The sequence below is a fragment of the Haemaphysalis longicornis genome, unplaced genomic scaffold (genome assembly GCF_048455015.1).
Source record: "Haemaphysalis longicornis isolate Haplotype H1 unplaced genomic scaffold, Haemaphysalis longicornis Haplotype H1 scaffold_9, whole genome shotgun sequence".
In the NCBI taxonomy this organism is placed as follows: domain Eukaryota; kingdom Metazoa; phylum Arthropoda; class Arachnida; order Ixodida; family Ixodidae; genus Haemaphysalis; species Haemaphysalis longicornis.
The window spans coordinates 130,462,813-130,482,851 of record NW_027526460.1 but is presented as its reverse complement, the minus strand read 5'-3'; the positions used below and the strand labels follow the sequence as shown (position 1 = coordinate 130,482,851).

At 48.1% G+C, this 20,039-nt stretch overlaps 2 protein-coding genes across 2 annotated transcripts in view; one reads left to right on the top strand and one right to left on the bottom strand.

Moving 5' to 3' along the window:
• The window catches only part of LOC144153436 (uncharacterized), an 84,173-nt gene that overhangs the window by 57,236 nt on the left and 6,898 nt on the right, over nt 1–20,039 (bottom strand). The gene's annotated exons all lie outside the window — the stretch shown is intronic.
• LOC144152055 (serine dehydratase-like) lies at nt 148–18,114 on the top strand. The gene is made up of 5 exons (XM_077683252.1): nt 148–370; nt 3,727–3,766; nt 5,747–5,977; nt 6,678–6,802; nt 17,469–18,114. The coding sequence occupies exons 1-5, from the start codon at nt 196–198 to the stop codon at nt 17,684–17,686; spliced, it is 789 nt and encodes a 262-aa protein (XP_077539378.1). The 5' UTR covers nt 148–195; the 3' UTR covers nt 17,687–18,114.

Genomic DNA, 20,039 nt, shown 5'->3' with positions numbered 1-20,039 from the left:
TCCGCTGGATGAAGTGGAATAGAACGCGGTTTCGCGAGATTCGGCAGACAAAAGCGCCCGTGCTGGAATTTGTCCAATGTAAGCCGAAATTGCTTCCGAGTTCTATTCGACGGCGCCAAAGGAGACCTCGTGCGTGTGCAGGCGAAGAGTAAGGGTGCCAAGAAGGTGGTGATCGCGTCCGGCGGAAACGCCGGCATGGCGGTGGCCTACGGCGCGCGACAGCTGGGTCTCGAGTCCGTTGTGGTCATCTCCGAAAACGTGCCCCACCTCATGGTCCAGAAGCTGACCCGAGAAGGCGCGCGCGTCGAGGTCAAGGGCAAGACCTGGGACGAGGCCGACGCCCGGGCGCAGGAGATTGCCTCCAAGGAAGGTAAGTGGCTAGCCTCGACCGCCTCATCACCGCATTCCGGGCATGGGTCTAGACAGAAGTCGAGTCCCTTAATGCAAATTGCGTAACTTGAACCCGGTGACAGCAGTTGGCGCCGATGTCGGACCCCCCTTCCCCGAAAGCGGCACTTCACGTGACAGGACAATGGCTTGAGGGTCTCTTCGGTTTAGCGACACGGACAGGTAACCAGCTGCAAGTAACCAGTGAATACATAACGAGTGCAGTTAAGCACGAGGCCGTGGATTCATTTCGAGGCGGCGTTGTTTTTTTTTAACAAGAAGGTCTTTCTTTTATGCCGGGGTCCACCAAGATCGGACTAACGTCATATCCGTCACGGAAATAACATCGCCAGAAGAAGTTTCATTGGCGCCACTGTGCCAGGATTCGAACCGGTAACTCCGTTGCTGCAGCGGGAGGTGCCAGACGCTTTACCCACTGCGCTATGAGCTGAAGCGCAGACAGTGCTACAAACGAGCCATATATCATTCCTATATCCTCCTCCATTTAATTTTAGATGGTGCTGCCATCTAAGAGAGGTGAAGACAAGTAGTGCATTACGATGCTAATGAGCGCCAACAGTTGGCGCCAGCTGAGCTCGTCGCCATGCAACCGGCCGCCGTACACTCCACGGAGCAGGAAGGAACGCGGTGGTCGCACATTTTCCAAAGCGACGCGACAGTCGCCGCTCGCCAAGCACACCCACAACTTAAGAGAGCCCCGCAAATCATGCTGTTTCGCTGCAGCGGACCGTGAGTTCACCAAACCGATTCGCTGGTAACCCGTTCGGTTTTGTTCGCATGGTTTGCGAGCGCGAGTGGTTTCAGTCGGGTTTACGCAGTGCTCCGGCGCGTGCAATCCAGTGTCTAATGTTGATGCGTCGGAGGGTGTCATACCGACCAATTTCAAATAGCGATGTACAAGGTCATATCGATGCTGTATAAACATCCAACTAATCCTGTCAAGACACATTTCACTTTCGTGTTTTAACGATTCCTACGACCGCGGGATCAACCACTTTTTTTTTGTAGCCGTAAAGCCACAGACCATTTCTGGCGCCATTCCTGAGTACACGCGGCTATCTCCATGCGCTCCCCACTTGCGCCTTGCTTTTTACAGAGAGGCTCCATACCGATGCACGCAGATGGCTCAGTCGGGTCCGGGGTGTGTAGGCAAAAGTAGACAGGCTTTGCGGCAAAGCCAATCTTCTTCGTTTAGAATTCTTTGAGATGACACACGCGGCACGCCACCTCCCGATGCTACTTTAATGCCATTACCAATCAATCATGAATCAATGAATTAATGAATGAATCAATCAATCAACCAATAAATCAATCAATCACTCTCTGAGCTATTGTTATAGCTTGTATGCGCTAAATTAACTAGCACAATGATTTTTTTTGTGACTCGCGTCAATACACACGCTGTTTCATGAACAAGGTCTGCGCGTTCGGCGGACAGCGCCTGCGAATCACCTACGCAAGAAAAAAAAACTTTATTCCCAAAACAATTTTCCAAGAAGAGATTACGGCACAGCGCGCACTTTAAAACTAAACCCAAATACATTTGAAAGAAATCGTTTGACCAAACTTCGCACCGGGGTATGCTAAGCAGGCAAACCGTCATCCGCCAAAGCTGCGGTTGGTTCAAGTTGCCAAAGGACGCACTGTATATGTCGTGCAGTGTTTCGCGGAAGCATGGCGACAAAAACATTTTGCTCCGTTGGAACGTGGTTGGAGCAAGTTTGTTGAGCGACAGCTTGGCTTTTGCTCCAGGAGCGCCCAGTGAACGCACACACGATTGCACCGCAGGAGACAAAACACGGACATTTTTCAGCGCTCTATGCGCGATCGCGCAATGAACTTGGATGCAGCCAGTGACATTGAAACTCTTTGTGCACCTCCGCCAAGCCGACCACCCTCGGAGGAACGTGGAGAGAGAGAGAGAGAGAGAGAGAGAGAGAGAGTGAGTGAGTGAGAGAGCGGGAGAGTGAGAGAGAGAGTGAGTGAGAGAGCGAGAGAGTGAGAGAGAGTGAGTGAGTGAGAGAGTGAGAGAGAGTGAGTGAGAGAGATAGTGAGAGAGAGAGAGAGAGAGAGAGAGAGAGAGAGAGAGAGAGAGAGAGAGAGAGAGAGAGAGAGAGAGAGAGAGAGAGAGAGAGAGAATACCTTTATTTCTGGCGAGGCTCAGTGGAACACCCCCTTCCACCGAGGACTGATAACTCCGCGGCTCGGACTTGAGCTCCCAAAGTTTGCTCTCTCTCTCTCTCTCTCTCTCTCTCTCTTTCTCTACTTGTATCCTTTTGTAATGGCAGACTCCCTGTCTCTTTCCCCCTATCCCCCTCTCCGCACCCCTCCCCTTGGAACGAAGGAGCGATTGGACGCTTTCACTGCGCATCCGCACGACCTTGGCTGAGCTTCAAGGTCAGATTTACGCTGCGAGGAACGAGCCGTTAGCTGAGTTTTTACCCGGAGTAATGGAGCTTTCGCTCTAAACTAATTCAGTCCTTCCCTTGACTGCGGCATTGCGTCTGCAGCATTTCAGCGGCGTTTGCTTGGCGAACCAAACCGTCAGCATCCCCGTTTTAAATGCAGAGCATTTCAGTAACTCACGATGTCACCCGCGTTGTCCCGTCGTAGTCCGCACCGTCGTTGTCCGCATCCCTCCCCCTACACTATATAAAAGAAAATACTATCCGGCGCCAGGTTTCGATCCCTCGACCCTGCGGGCGGAAGGCAATGTACATGGTGCTCTACCCACTGCGCCACAGAGCCGACACAGAATGGGACGCTGTGAACGCGCCTTATATCGTTGACTCATTCAAATTACTGCTGACGAGCGCTCAGTTGCCACAAGTAAGCAGTTGCCACAAGTGCAAAAATGCTTTGCATTTGATCGTGCCCCTCGCGAGGGGGATGTTTGACGCTACCTAATGCAAGACCGAGTGCAACCGCCGAGAACAAGGTCCCACGAGCGGCGCGCGCGCCCTGGACTGGTGGCGCCATCTGTCAGCTGCCACGCGAGCTACCATCAAGGCAGTCAGAAAACCGAACGCGCGAAATACAGACTGGGCTTTAACAAAAGTTTTTTTTTGTAATTTGTAATTTGTACTTTGTAATTTGTAATTTGTAATTTGTAATTTGTAATTTTTTGTCATTTGAAAGCGCGCCACAGAATTGAAGGCCAATAAAAGGGTCGCCTAAGGGAGAACGCACGAGAATGCGGATTCAAGCTTTTCTCCGAGACTCCCGTGGACGATCGCTATATAGATGCTGCACGCAATAAATTCGTGCTCCTTTCTTCCTTCGTCCTTAACATTACTGTCGATTCGTGTTTCTTTTCAGGAGCCTACTACTGCCACCCTTTCGACAATCCCACGATATGGTGAGCAACGTATCTTATAACGACGTTTTTTTTTTTTTTTTAAGTGACAGCTTACGGAACTAATCACAAGGCCTCTGAAATAAATATAGCACACGCACATTTTGCATATTTGAACGATTATTCGCCACGATGTCCCATCGCAACCAACTCAGCAATGCAGGCATTGCGAGAATACCAAGATAGTCTCAGTCGTAACTCTTCGCGAAAATTAGAGCGGCTCGTAGGGTCTCACGAAGCATAAAAATTACGCAGGCTTGGTAATGATGGCGCGCTTACAAATTCTGCAGAAATTCAAAGAATTATCTACCAATGCGTAGCACTCTCATGCCGTTTGTCTTGAGATCGAGTTTTCACAGTCAGAGTTTATGGTTTTTCTAAATCCTGTCCGACCAGTTATCTCCATTTACGATATTATAACGATCCAAAGTGGAACATTCGCGAAATCTGCGCTATTGTAGAAATGCAAGGCGTTATGCTGATTGCCATTTTCCGTAATTATTTTATATTTTTCTTATTTTTTTAGTTCTTCAAATTCTCGTTCTACCAATTACCTTCATTTACGCTGTTATAAACGATTAGATGTGGAACTTTCCCGAAATCTGCATTATTGTGAAAATGCCATGTGTTTTACGTTTTGACATTTTCCGTAATTTTTATTATTTCTTATATTTTTAGTTTTTCAAAATTTCGTTCGACCAATTATCTCCATTTACGTTTTTATAACGATAACACTTGGAACTTTCCCGAAATCTGCATTGTTGTGGAAATGCAGGGCGTTACACGGTTCGCCAGTTTAGGTAATTATTATTTTTCTTATTTTTATAGTTTTTTTCAAAATTTCCTTCGACCGATTGTCTCCCTTTACGTTATTATAACGATTACAAGTGGAACTTTGCGAAATCTGCATTATTGTGGAAATGCAGGGCGTTACACGTCTGGCCATTTACCGTAAATTTTTTTGTATTTTTCATATTTATTAGATTTTCGAAAATTATCTCTAGTTGCACTGTTATACGAATTACAGGTGGAACTTGCGCGATATCTGCATTGTAGTAAAAAAGTAGTGCGTTACAAGGTCCTGGCTGTGGGGGTACTCGACAAAGAATGCTACGCCTTAAAATACAGAACCTGTTGAGTGCGACCGCACGCACACGACGGCAATAGCCGACTGATTGCTAGGTCTAGGTTCGAATCGAGAAGGGGTGGAATTTCAAATGATAAAATTTGTCTACTATAATTTACTAATATTTATGAACCCGGCTCACCTGTAGAATACTTTTGTGTGCTTCTGGTCAGTAACTGTGAGCACAATCGTCATAGTTAAAGATATAAACACCCACCTGAATCACTGCAAACGCAGCAATGCATCGCTGGGAAGACATTTTCTGTTGGGTGATATAAGAGTTCGTTTACATGAATGAACGACCTCGGTCCTTGTATTAAATACTTACTTCCACAAAACGCGGCGGCCGCTTTTCTGATGGAGGCGAAAAGCAAAAACGCCCGTGTGTTCGAGATTTCGGCGCACGTTAAAGATCCCCAGGTGGTCAAAATTAATCCGGAGCCCTCCACTACGGCGCGCCTCATCGCCTGCGTTGCTTCGGCTCGTTAAACCCTACAATCAATCAATTACTTCCACAAAAGCGCGCGTATCTTAGGTATCCTTATCGAGTGTTATACGCCGGCCCATTTTAGTGTCTGTGTCACTAGTAAATACAATATCTTTCCCGGAAAAAAATTGTAGGGGCAATATAATGGGTCTGACGCGAATGTGGGAAGACCTTATGGCCTATAACTGGCCGCAGTTACATAACGACGGAAGTGCGACACGTCCAGTGTTACAGCCGCATAGACGGGTTTCCGGTTTGAGTCCACGAAGAAATACTTCGGCACTTAAAAGCAACGCAGCTGCCGCTATTCCAATGCGGCAATGTGTGTTGCGTAGCTGTTCTGCATATAGGCACGTGGAGTCTCGTGCAGGACGGGCAACGCGACCATGGTGCCCGAAATCAAGTCGGACCTGCGTGAAGAGGTGCCGGCCGCCATCGTAGCCTCAGTGGGCGGCGGCGGCCTGGTGTGCGGCCTGTCGGAGGGCATGGACGCCGTCGGCTGGGGAAACGTGCCCATCCTGGCCGTCGAGACCAAGGGGGCCGACTCATTTCGCGCATCGCTCACGGCCGGCACGCATGTCACCCTGCCCAAGATCACCAGGTACGCACCCCTCACTCAGGCGACGTGGCACCGGGGCACGGTCGCTAGTTACGGCTGCAAAAAGTGCGCGAATCTCGTAACGTAACCCCTATGCCTACAAGGAGAAGCGCTCGACTGATTCATTATAGCCCAGCCGAAACTGCTGGACCTGAATTTCTGGGAGTACATTTTCATCACGGTGTAGCGAGGACCGAAGGATGCGTTTCGGGATATTCTACCCCTAATGGAGTAAGAAATGGGAATTCAGTTCTGGTACATTTGTGACTACCTCGCTCGCGCATTGAGAAGAAATCGAAGACGGCATCGAAGAAATTTTTCCCGATATATGTAGCTCGTAAAAACCCCTAAGAAGTAGTTTCATGGACAGACAGGCAGACAGACAGATAGACAGACAGACAGACAGACAGACAGACAGACAGACAGACAGACACAGATGGACGGACGGACTGACTAAAATTTACGTTTTCATATAACCCAAGAAAGTCTCTAAAGTTGGTCTGGCCATTAGGAGAAGCGATGCGAGAAACAGGCTAAGGCTGAACGCAACAGCCGTACAGACAATACGGGAAGTGTAGGGCACCAGCTGCGCGAAGGATATGGTTAAGCGCATTGGATGTATGCAGGACGCGCCTTCGTGCCCCGCATGACAACCAAGAGCCGGTGCTGACATGACAATAACATTGCCCCGTTCGTCACGCAGCATAGCTGCCGCCCTGGCCATACGCAAGGTGTGCCCCAAGATCCTCGAGTTGCACAAGAAGCGAACCATCTATTCCATGGTGGTCTCCGACAGGCAGGCCGTCACCGCCTGCAACCGCTTCGCCGGTGAGTTCTTTACGCTGTGTCGATACTAGGAGCGTACCTTATATACCGCCATAGATAAAGTACACAGGTGAATGAGTGCAGTGTAAGTTTTTCCTGGGCCAAGTATGCCAAGGAAAAGAAAATCACCTATATTTGCTCCTCAAATCTGCCGCGGAGCGCATGTCTATTCAAGCGTCTGATGCAGTATACCCGCAAACCCATCTCTAGTTTCTGTAGTTGTTTGTACTCGTACACAATCATAACTTCTCCCCCCGTGTCTCTCTTGGTGATGTACGACTAATGATTCCGCGTTTTGCCAAGTTTCTCGCCTAGCGCTTACCTTTCGTCTGAATGAGCTGTTCTCTTTTTTTTTCTCATCCTCATATGTTCTTTCTTTGTTGCTATCCATGTAAAATTGCAGAGTCACTCATTACGGATATTACTGATAATGTATACGCATCACAGATTAAGCGGTGCATTTTTGCCCACTACGTTTCCTTCCATTCAGAAATGCGATTGTGTATATCTTTCTTCTTTTTCGGAATACGAATCTGTATTTCTAATGTGCAACTGATGCACTGTACAGATACGGGCTAAAAATGTACGCGTTGTAATATTCCACTGTTTGCGAAGCGGGGGGTACGAGCCCAGCCAATCCTTGTTATGGCGTTTTGCCCGTACCTCCCAACGCAGTGTGATGTTAAATAAACTTGAATTTGAACTGAATTTGAAAGGTGATCGCTTTTTGGAAGGAGTTTGGCGCGATGCACAGCATCCCGACGGCCATTCCCGTTTCGTCTCAGAAATCGTCGGAAATTGGTTGCCTGGTGCTTCTCGATGCGAGCACATTGCATGCGTTTACGAACATACGAACACCTTGGCTAACATCTGCCTTCCGCTATTTTATCTGTCACTCCAAAAGTAGTTGTAACTTAATATCACAGATAATATCACGGAATATTACAGATAACGATGGCACAGACATTCATGTTCTTATTGGCCTAACGTTGTTATGTCTCTTATCCGGGCGAAATCCTCCCTTCCTTGCAAATGCTAATTGTGATTACGGGCCCATAATTCGCACCAGTACGCGGAGACGCTCAGAGAAATGTTGCAGTGACATCTACGTTTGCCTCTTGAGATGTACGGAGCGATGGCGTTACTTCGACGGCGAAGGAGTGTTTCGGAACTTAGTGGCTCAGTTTACCATTTCTGCTATCTTTGCACTTAAGGTCCGCGAAGAGAGCATGACTAGCCGGAACGGTTTTAAATCGCCGTGTCAAAGGAAAGGCAGACGCTATTCAGGCTTGTGTGGCTTCTGAAGTGCAAGTTGAAGGATGCGGCTGCTTGGAGTAGGTCTGTTTCAGCGAGAAGGCGACCGTGTCGGGGGATCAATGTTCTGAACTTGGCCTGTCTGAATTTTGATTTTTGCTTAGAGAGAAATAGAAAGAGAATACCTCTGTTTAGTAAAAAATAGCGGGAGTTCGGGCAGAAGGATGCCGGCATTCAGAGCCCCGGATGCAGCAGCTCGTTCCCAGCCTTCTTAATCGGTAGCGTGGAAATTTGGATTTGTTGGATCATAACTTACAAATATGTAGCGCAGAAGACGAGAGACACAGACAAGTAGACACACACGGCGCTAACTTCCAACACCTTTATTGAAAACGATAACACACATATATAGGCAAGAATCCTACTTGCGTTCGCGCTGATGTACGCATGTGTGTGACGTCACGGGATTCTTGCCTATGTATGTGTGTTATCGTTTTCAATAAAGGTGTTGGAAGTTAGCGCCGTGTGTGTCTACTTGTCTGTGTCTCTCGTCTTCTGCGCTACATATTTGTAAGTTATTAATCGGCTTACGCTTATCTTGAGTGGTCGGTAAAGGTACCTCCATTTTCTCCACAGAGGCGTAATATGTCATGTTCGAGTTGTTCTTCCCTGAGAACCCTTGGACATGGCTGGGTTGCGAGGAAGCGGGTGCATATTTCCCGCATGAAGCACAGTCTTCAGTTAATGTTGGATGCTCCCTACCGAAAAACTTCGTCACTCCAGACTTGTGAATATACAGATTAGTTTGTATCCTGCGCAGGGTTTGCGATGTTTCAGCCTTGGAGGCCGCTGGCGGCACGCGAGGGATAGTGTTCCCTGGTGTGAAAAGAGAAGTTCCCTACACTTTACGGTGAGAGTAAGGTGAAAATCATGGTCGCAAGGAGCATGGTATGCGAGTTCGCGTGAGTCGTAGTAAGCGGGCGGGAGGCGTTCCTGACCCTAGAGTCTGGGTGTCCATTTAATTTCAACTTCGTTGACAGTGGATGAAAGAATGTTTTGTAGCGTTAAGGTATTCCGTCTGTAAAGATGCCGTTATCACAGTCTATAATGTTTGTTATTCTATTTGATGGTTTCGCTAAATGTATTGCCAAGACGATGGCTCCAAGCGCGCGGATGCCGGAGAATTCAGGCGTCAAAATGCTTAGCGGTGGCAGCTATCAACCACCCGCGCTCCACCCCAGTTAATGCAATCACCATCCGCACTGATTCCCCAGCTAAGGCGGAAGAGATGGCAATCGCTCTGGCTCTTACTTGTAGGCCACAACCTAGAGTCATAATCTCAGATTCGAAACTGGCCATTCAAAATTTTGCACGAGGCAATATCTCCTCGGATACGCTCCAAATTCTCCAGAAAAATCCACCCACTGTCTGTGGAACCGTCTGGGCCCCTGCACGTGCAGGGCTAGAGGGGAATAAGGCGGCACAAATGGCGGCCCGAGAGCTTACACACTAGGCCGGCATGAACCCCTTCCCCCACCTCAGCGGCAGGTCCACAAGAGACAAGCTGATCACTTTTAACGACATCACAGAGCACTGCCGTCTCTCCCGTCGTCTCTACCCACCAGCCCATGCATCTCTTCCACAACATAAAGTACGAACATGGAGACTCCTTCAAACGGTAGCCTTCCCAACGAGATTCCTTCTCCATCGCATTCACCCGTCAGATTTACCCTCTCCTGAAGGTCCCCTTTGTGGTGCGTGTGCATCACTCACCCATTGCATGTGGGAATGCTCTCAAGACCCCTTCCCCCCAATCACAAGCAGCGAGCAGTGGGAGGAGGCGCTGGGCAGCTCCGACCTGGCCACCCAAGAGCTCTTGGTTGAACGAGCTGCTTTAGTCGCCACCAGCCTGGTGGCCACCCCGTCTCCTTAACCCATCTGTTCCTAATAAACTTCTCTCTCTCTCTCTCTCTCTCTCTCTCTCTCTCTCTCTCTCTCTCTCTCTCTCTCTCTCTCTCTCTCTCTCTCTCTCTCTCTCTCTCTCTCTCTCTCTCTCTCTCTCTCTCTCTCTCTCTCTCTCCAAGTGCGAAAAAGACTGCCTGGGTAGCCGACTGCGACGATTGTTGCCTTAGTGCTTGCGTACATTCCAACGTCGGTATAGTATACTGTGATTGCATGCTTTTGGTACTTTTATCAGAGGAATGTTATCCTGGTTTCTCTCCCCTCATTAAGTAGGTTCAGAATCAGTTATTTTAGTTGGGCAGAGCTGTTTTGAGGAGTCGCTGGGTAAGTGACATGTTACTCGTGTCGTCCTGTTTGTTTCCGCGTGGAGGAGGGTGCCTGTATTGTATACGATAGCCCGTCCCGTTCTTTGGTTTTTTTTAGCAGCAGCTTCCTTTGCGATAGGAGAGTGGCTTCCCCGGTGTCTTCAAATGTGTTGTGAAGACCCAATTTGATGACATTTTGAGCGGATCTAAAATTAGGTGGTTGAGGGCTGAAGGCTTTATAAAGATACTTGCTTGGTTTCTCTCGGTGAGGGTAAGTTTGTGGTTCGGTACGCTCTACCCCGGCCGCTCGATGGAAAAATTACATCGAGCGGCCGTGGCTCTACGATATCCTGCTGATAGTTAGTGCTTGCATGAGTTTGATCGTTTTCTCTTTCGGTCGTACTGTGCCCCTGGATAGGCATTTTACAATGTGGCCAAATTTTGTTCTTTGGCGATTGTGAGAACGGCTTTGAATGAGAACGGAGGATTCTTGCGTGAGTGTTCTCTGGGATGACGTACTTAAACATTTGTGGGTGTTTTTATATTGGCCACGAGGCGCCATCACTCGTTCGCCCCACCCACCATATAGCGGTGACAAACCCACGAAGAACTCGAAAACAAAATTAGAAATGAGTGCAGTTAAAGGGTTAAAGGTACGAAGTTTTATTTCTTATTTGAGGCTTTTTAGTTCGATTCTGCTCATAATTCTTTTTTTGGTCATTCAGAAGCGTCGATAATCTTCTGCAGCCCTTTTAAGCGACCCTGCAACAACTTTTCTCAACTTTTTTCGGTAGCATAATTGTTTGCGGAACGTAGCCAACCAATACATGCAGTACATAGATTAGGGCGTCGCAAAGTACCTCAGGGAAAAATTACGGCTCTATGCCCATCAGGTAACTAGAAACTTGGTCAAAAGATTTCCCTCTTTTCCGGTCGTGGCGGTCATCCACAGCTCAAATTACGTCATTACAGCGATATAGTGGCTATTGTCCGGCTTTATATCATTTGCAGCAATGAACACATTTCACAGCCACGTTAAAAAGAAAGCCACAAACGCAAAGTAGAAACGGAAGGTGTATCTGCTGCGACTACTGAAGAACGCTGTGCCGCTCACGCGTGCTGGTCATAATTGTTTACTTTCGCAGTGCTTCCAGGCGCGAAGAAAGAGTGAAAGCATTTATCGGGAGTGTTGCAGAGCCCCTTTAAGTGTGGATCCCTTCAGGGCCCCGGCTTGTCTTCCTAGTTCGTCCGGGGTCACAGCGTCACGCACTCCAACAAAAGCCCTCAAAAAGAAAACCGCTTCCCCTACTCGGGAGCTAACCTGGGTCCCTTGCGTTACGAAGCTAATGACTATGGGCGGTATTCAATGGCGTGGAATGCATGCAGGCAATCATGCGAGTGCGCCGCCATATCTGTGGCCAAGCGTCTGTTGCTAGGCGACGTTGTGCGCACGGCCCCCAGATCAGGCACCCCTCTTCTCCTCCATGCAACCGTGTGAGTGCGCCGTCACTCGTTACGTCGGGCTCCGCGGGATGGCGGTACTTGTCCACGTCCGTGGCGCGTCGGCCATGTCTGTGGCCGTTTCCAGTGTTGCCAAGCGAAGAAATTGACCGCTCAACTTTTCAACGAATACCATCTATACCATTCCGCCTTAGAGGCCCATGTTACTTATAGGCAAAGTATTCAAGGTTATTTTTGCGCTGCATCCTTGCCACGGACTTTGCCGTTGCTAAGCCGCAATTTTGTACACAATAGTAATGATAAGAAAAAACCTCACGAATTTACGCATTAATTACCCAAATCTAATCAAAACGCAATCCACGGTCTCTTTATAGTCTTTACAGGAGCTGCGGTACCCTGCCTTGACTAACTTCAAAATAAACGCCAGGCTGATACTGAAACTAGTGAATAGAGGACGCCAGGGTTCCCCTTGGTGGACGAGTAGGAGCAACGCCGCCTGTATCAGGCAATGTTATATAGGCGGCGTTTTTTTTTTACTAAATTTACGAAAATTGCAAAAAAAAACAGCATAAACCCAACGTGCTCACAAGAGTTACTCAAGGAAAACACTAGCGAACCGTTGCTTCACACCTCCGACAGCTTTCACGTTGAGTCGAGGAGGAGGAATAAATGTTTATTCCACGAGTGCTGGTGCTGCTGTTAGGGCACCCGCCCGGTGGGGGGCGTCCCTAGTCCGTGATGCTTTGGGCTTGGCTGGCAGTCCAGGCCCTCTTCACCAGTATACGCTGGGTCCCAGGGTGTGTACTTTTAAGGCAGGCCACCCACTGCTCGTAAGAGGGGGAAGGGTTGGGGGGTAGGCCTGGGGTTTGTCCGCATTCCCATACTTGGTGGTATAGCGTGCCCGGCAAGGGACAGAAATTGCTGGTGGCCGGGTATATGGTGGGGTAGATCGCGTGAAGGAGGGTGCGATGGGGATAGGAGTTTGTTTGTATCCTTCTCAGGCTGGTGGCTTCTTGTCTCGATAACTGGGGATGTGGAGCCGGGAATAATCTTCTGCCTTGGCGATAGTGGTCGAAGTGGTTTAACTTTTTAGTTAGGTAGCAGAATGTTCGTGCTGGGGTCGTATTACCGACTACACAAATTCCCGGGAAATTGGCAAATTTGCCAGAAGTCTTTTCTGATTAGCTTCCAATTGTGCTCACGTGCTTTCGGTTGACAAAGCAGTTGTGTGTTCTGTCGTCATTTCGACGTTTTATGACGTTAACCGGCACCAGTTCTAAAGTTTGCCTTATTTCTCTTTGCTGAAAGCGCATAATTCATGGCCGGCAATGAAAAACCAGACTAAAAGCACTAGACATGACAACGTAGGCCTGTCTTTGTTATTCAACAACAATAATGCCTGTAATACACGCCCTCTCTGTGATTGGCTGAGAAGACATGACGTAATTTAAACAGTTGGCGGGAGCGATCACATCATGCATTGGCAACTTCAGTCTGCGTAAAATTGACGTAATGTTACGTAACAACTTGACAATGGCGGCTACTTTTGTCGCAAAATAGGGCGAAAAATAGCCCCGGCTTTTGGCGCCGCGAAATGGCCGCGAATTTGCAGCAGGCGCAGTTTCGCATGACGCGCGGTTTAAAGCATGTTTTCCACCGAAAGAACTAATACTTCGGACTGTTTCCAAGTCAGCGATCACGGAGCATACAAAAAACGTTCCGTAGTTTGCTTTTATGTTTGGCAATAAAATAAAAAATTATTTGGCGTAACTGCAACATAAGAGGGCAGTACAAGCCTCTCCATGACAAAGAGAACCCAATGGATGTCATTTGTCCACACTCGTCCTAGTACGCTGCTCGGTCCCATGATCGAACTCAAGAGAAAAATAGCAAAAAAAATTGACTCCATTGTTCATTTCAGCGCTGATTGAAGTTGAGTTTGACGAATGAGTGAATCCGCGACATCGGTACGCTCCGCGGTTATCAGGCGTAGCGCTTCGCTGCTCTTATGTGTCATACAAGCGATGGTCGCGGTCGTCTTTTTATGTAATCACGCCATAAACTTGTAACATAGCAGCAGCCGATAGCGTTGCGGCGGTGGAGGCCGGGAAGGCTGCATTGAAACAGAGCTTGCATTGAAGCAGAGAACCCAACTATGTTACTAAAAGCGATTGAAAGAAATAAATAGATACGGTAAAAAAAAGATTGTGTTTTCGCTCGCTTTTGCATCAACGTTACTTGATCGCCTTATGGTGTTGACGCCAATTTCGACCTCCAGAAATATGTTTTTCTTGCCAGCCTCAGATACCGTCTTAATTTTTATAGTACATGCCAAGTTTTTATATCTTTCTTTCGCAGTATTTGATACCTTGGTTGTGATCTTTATTTGTGAAGCGGTGGCTAAGGCGTTGCGCTGCTGAGCACGAGGTCGCGGGTTCGATTCCCGGCCGCGGCGGCCACTTTTCTGATGGAGGCGAAAAGCAAAAACGCCCGTGTGTACGAGATTTCGGCGCACGTTAAAGATCCCCAGGTGGTCAAAATTAATCCGGAGCCCTCCACTACGGCGCGCCTCATCGCCTGCGTTGCGTCGGCGCGTTAAACCCTTCAATCAATCAATCAATCAATTATTTGTGAAGCGTCAAATTACACTGCATGTCGTCATAGCTATACGTGCCGAACGTCACTGATTGCTTACGTCGTGCTTACGCAAAAAAAAAAAAAAAAAACTGGCGAATTTCCCGGGAATCTGTGCAGTCGAGAATAGCACCCCTGGTATTAGTTGCGATGTGAGAGTCGCGTTGGCGTGATGGCAAAGTTGAGGGACAAAGCTGGCTACGGCCTGCCGAGCCAGCCGTGTTCGCCACCGAGAGAGCTGAGAACGAACATCACTGCGCCGGCACGGCGTCTGTTCACGTGTGATCTCTTTCCTACCGACCGTGCTGTCATTCCCTTCTTTTCACATATCAGTGTGTGCTGCCCGTATTCGAGATTCAGGCGAGCCTTCACATCTGCCTGCATCAGTCGTACCTTCCCGTTGGCAGCGATGACGTATCTCCGCGGGCGCTTGATGACCAAACTGATAGCGCACGGCTAACAGCCATGGGAAAACCGAAAAATTAGCCTAGCGACACTATCACGTTATAACGCGCGTCACCATGCGCACCTATATCTAACCCCCTCCGTACTACCCCGCTGCCCGTTCCCTTCCCTCTTTCGCCTCCCCGCCCTCTCCCGTGGGCGTATTTCCTACTCTTCGCTGCCCGGTGCCCGATACGTTCCATGTGTGATGCCCCTTCGCGTGACGCAGGACGTGGAAGGGACTCTGCAACATTTCTAGTAAACGCTTTCGCTCTGTCCTCCGTTTCTGAAAGCAGTGCGATAGCTATAGTTATCCCCCGCACGGAGCGGCACTGCATAATTTGCTCGTCGGAGCAGATACTCATTCCGTTTCTGCTTTACTTTTGTTTTTTAACTGTCTCTCGAATGCGTTCATTGCTGCTAGTGAAGGAAAGTCGTCCAAGAGCCGGTACACCACTGAAATGACGTAATTCGAGCCGTCGGAGAACGCCAAGACCGGGAAAGACAGAAAAAATCTTTTGAGCAACTTTCTCAGTTTTATGGCGGGCCTAATTTCGGACTGAAGTGTTTTTCGACCACCTAATCTAAGTGCTGCGTGTGTTGGTTGATTACGTTCTCCAAGCATTTAAGACTTACAAAAAAGTTGAAAAATGTGCTGCTGGGTCTTTTAAAGTAAACGTTGTGTTAGGCTGTGCCCCAAACCTAAAGCGACATAATGGATACCAAATCACCATCATTATGGAAAACAACGCGCATAATTGATCTCAGAAAACGTTTTTCAAATGAAAAATCCAGTAGTGGGCTCGAACCCAGGCCGTCAGCGACATGTACCCAGAACACCAACTCGAGGCCGCAAAGGCCGAATGGCTGGCTCTTTTTAGCATTTTCTCAACATATCCGAGCGTGAATTCTGACGTCACACATGTCAAGTAGAGAGCTGTGCAGTGAAGCAGTTGGAAATACGTCTCCAGTTTCGCGTCGTTAGGAAAGGAGCCATCCCCATTACAACGCATGCGTGGAGTATGCGTTCGACTTTACAAGACACGGTCGACGCAATGTACACATGCTCACCGAGACGACGTGAGACCCTCGCCACAAATACTTAGCATTTGCATACATTTAACCCTTATGAGCTGCTGTTATTTCATTTCGGTAGCTGTTCTTCACGGCGAACTAAGACAGAAAGCGACGGCTTTTAGTGCACTCTATATAAACGTGGATGGCAATTTAAGACACCAGCTTGATAGTCTGCGCGGCGGATGGGACAGTTGTACGAGAATATCATTCCTTAGAGCTCGTAACTGTTATCTTAAATGCATTTCGCCCGCAAGGGTGATTAATGCTTTTCGTTTGGTGTTTTATTTTGAAACAGTAAGCTTTTCCTATACACGATTCCTGCAGCTGTCCGAGGTCATCCTAGAACCAACAAAACGACCGCATACCAAATTCGGAACATCAGAGCGTACGGACCCGCAACTTCTGTAAATAGCCTCTGTAGCTCAATACACGTCTTCCTGTGAAAAACAAACCAACAAAAGCGACGGAAGCCAACCTTCGAATACGTGTTCACACAGAAGAGATGCGCATAAAACACACAAGCTCCAGCAGGCACACACACACGCACACACATTTGCAGACACACAAGCATGCGGGCACACATGCACACGCACAAATTTCCCAGCGCGTGTTTTGAGCATTTCTGTCCTTTCTGTACGCGCCTTCAAAAGCTGGGATACATCGTTTTGTCAAGTATATGTACCATGCACCAAACTATTCTACAAGTCTCCTGTTCTCTTAGCTTGACGTGATCGGCGCCACGCAACTCGTGTGTTTCGGCGCAGCTCTCACTGTGCTGTCTTCCGTCGTTTTTTCGTGAGTTCCCAGCCGAGTCCTTTTTCGCGGTCCAACAGACTACGCTAATCCCAGTAATACGATTTCATTATAACCATACCTTCTACAATAACTCTCCATTCGGATAGTAGGAGTTGTGAGCATTTATAGCCGTCCCCGTATTACACCAACTGTGCTCCCTCTCTCTTTTGAGGCACCGCTGATATACTCCAATTCATCAGCAACCTCATCTTTAAAAAATACTGGAAAGTCGGGCGTCAATTCGTAGCGCCACTGCTTAACACAACACATCCGCAAACCTTAATCCGTCAAGCAGAAGCCGGAACGCTCGACACGCCAGGTAGGCTACATCTCCTAAGATATGGTACAACACTCCACCTTCATGTCCACACAGTAAAGTTGTCAATAACCAATACTTCATACTTTGGGAGTGCACCGTATGCAGAAAACAGTAACGTCTGGCTGACCTGAGAGCTGAGAAGAGATCAGGAGCAACGAGACCTGATGAACTTCGTTCAGGAAGCTCTCAGTATTCTGAAGCCTAGACCGAAGCCTCAGAACCTCGATACGTTTTCAGCAGTCCTTTCCACAGCCTCAGAATTTTGAATAAAATTTTCTGTCTGTCTGTCTGTCTGTCTGTCTGTCTGTCTGTCTGTCTGTCTGTCTGCCTGTCTGTCTGTCTGTCTGTCTGTCTGTCTGTCTGTCTGTCTGTCTGTCCGCCTCTTCTTCTCTCTCACTGATTGTGGGCGCATTCGCAGACGACCACCGCGCCCTCGTGGAGCCGGCGTGCGGCGCATCTCTCGCTGCCGTGTACAATGGCCGAGCTACCGCGCTCAAGGACCAGAAGAAGTTCCACCCGGACCGGCCGCTGGTGGTGATCGTCTGCGGCGGTAGTGCGGCTACTATTAAGCAGCTCAAGGATTGGACAGACGCCCTGATGGCGGGCCCCCCAACCCCACCCGACGAGATCATCTGACCTACGAGCAATGGGGCGCAGTTGTCTGCGAGGTGTCATGGAAAATCCCCTTGGGGCATACAGAAAAACATGGAATTCTCCTTTGGCGAAAATTCTCGCTGCTTCGAGCTGCTTAGCGAATGCTTATATGTTGATGTTTCTTTTTTCTATTGAGAATGCTTTGAAAATATATGCTCCAAATTACGACATTTGAGCGCATGGTTACAAATGTTTAAACATATATGATGCCTGTGAAATTTATATGCCATACTCCACACTGTGGTGCGGATGTCTTTGCCGCAAGCCTTGAACAACAATAAAATATTTCGCCAAACGTATCGAATCAGAACGAAAAGAAAGCCAAGTAGTGATTACTTGTACGCCTGCAGTAGCGTAACTGACTTGGAATTTTCCCGTTGTGAGCCGCTTGTCTCGGATAAATAAATGCATATCAGCACAGAGAAGTGATTCTCATGGAATGGCGAGGGTCTGACGCTGTCCTTTGGGTGACCTTGGCGCCTATTTCCACCGCTAGAACGGGTCCCATATGCTCGTCGAACAGAGTGGAGGCAGGCACTGAGAAATGCATTCCATAAACCTGAGGGTATAAGCCCGGCGCGACACCGAAATTTCATTAAACCCGGTCATAAGCGGTGCCGCGTACGTAAACCGACGCAAAAGATACCAAAGCACCCTTAATAACGAAAACAACGCGTACAATTGATCTTAAAAACGTTCTCAGACTTAAAAAATGCGAAAAATAGTTAAACCCGCAGTCGCTCGCACCCAGGTCGTCAGTCTCAGAACCTACACCTAGAGGCCGCAGAGGTCGAACGGCCGGCGCATTTGAGCAGTTGCTAGAGGGAAAAGCGTGAGTGTTGAAAGAGAACCAGTAGATGGCGCCTAGTGGAACAGGATGTGCCTAGCTTGCACCAGCGGGGACATTGACTCTCGACACTGAAACACCTACCCCCCTCCTTCCAAAAAAAGGCACTGATTTGTGACGAAGTGATGCTGACAAAGAGCTTAAAGCTACCAACAGTAAGCCTTTCTGGTAGGTATTAAATTACGCCAATGTTCACAACAATGTCTATTTTAGGGATGTCATGTAGGAACAGCAAGTGCAACCAGAGCACCATGGCGCTCCGCAGGCACACCGACGCCACACACTCCTTAGGTTCCGCCTTGCTGCAGCCAACTTATGAGACGGAGTACAGAGATTTTCATGGCTAAGTGGACTCGCCTCAGCTCATTTCCTTCTCCCGCTCCCCCTCCACCACCGCACTCTCACTTTCCTTCCCTGGCTTCAATCTAGCCTTCTCAGCAAAAAGTCGAGGTGAAAGACCACGACTGCACGCTGTTCAGCTTTCATTTCATTTCATTTGTTTTACCCAGACAGTAGGAAACATTTAGACGGGAGGGGTAACAACAATAAACAAATTGACTACGGATGCACTATTTGTAATTAACCAGTAATTTAATAGCAACAGCAACACTCTCATGAAAGACTATAGTAAATACAATTGAGATACACATTGGCCAACTCCCTCTGCAATATTTAGAGCCTTTCCTCGGGTCTTCCTGGTGCGCTTGTAGACGTCACAACTTGCAGACGAATGCAGAGTTCTCTGAGAAATGTGGAAGTGTCAACGACCTTCTTCAAAAAATCGCCGCCTGGCTACCCCGTTGCCACCACAATGTATTAATCTCCGGTAATATTAGGTCCAAGAAGAACTTCGAATTACGACAAGCATATGAAACTTGTCCTAATGATACCGTCGTCTTACTGGCCAGTTACAGTATGGTTTTTCTTCGTGATGTCTACGTCAGCTTAAGAGGTGCTGAGATTATTTTTGATCGTTTGTATAATTGTTCAATTAACTGATTGATTGATGAATTCATTGATTCATTGATTGATTGACAATCACATCTCATTTGTAACAAAGATGACGTGTCTAATCTCGCCAGAGGAGGTAACTTATCCGTGTTGTGCTTTTTTTAAAATCTGGCACTGCTATTAGTGGTAGTGTTATAGCTTAGCGCATTTGCTAGAAGGTTGTCTTTGCCACAAATCTTCTTCTGTAGACTACTCCTCTGTAGACGGCTGGACAGAAAGGAATCCTGAGATGTCATGTACAGCTTCGCACTAAAAAGAGTTATTTTGTGGGCGAGCTACGCTAGAACGGGAGATGCGTTATTAACGTTCCCTGAAATAAAATTGCGGCGTTTTTTTTATTCTGGTGCTACAGGAGACTACAGACACTTGCAAAATTCCCCTCTGCAGCATCTACATGGATCTCGAAATCCCACGCACTCTCAAAGATAAGACAAAGTCTCACTCCACCCCTGGTCAGGCAGCAGTGCTGGTGCACAA

Bases quoted from the DNA above. Each gene is read 5' to 3' on its own strand.
- LOC144152055 (XM_077683252.1), top strand. From the start codon at position 196: ATGGCGGTGGCCTACGGCGCGCGACAGCTGGGTCTCGAGTCCGTTGTG. The intron at 5,978-6,677 runs GTACGCACCCCT...TTCGTCACGCAG, and splicing joins ACCCTGCCCAAGATCACCAG to CATAGCTGCCGCCCTGGCCA. The intron at 6,803-17,468 runs GTGAGTTCTTTA...GCGCATTCGCAG, and splicing joins CGCCTGCAACCGCTTCGCCG to ACGACCACCGCGCCCTCGTG.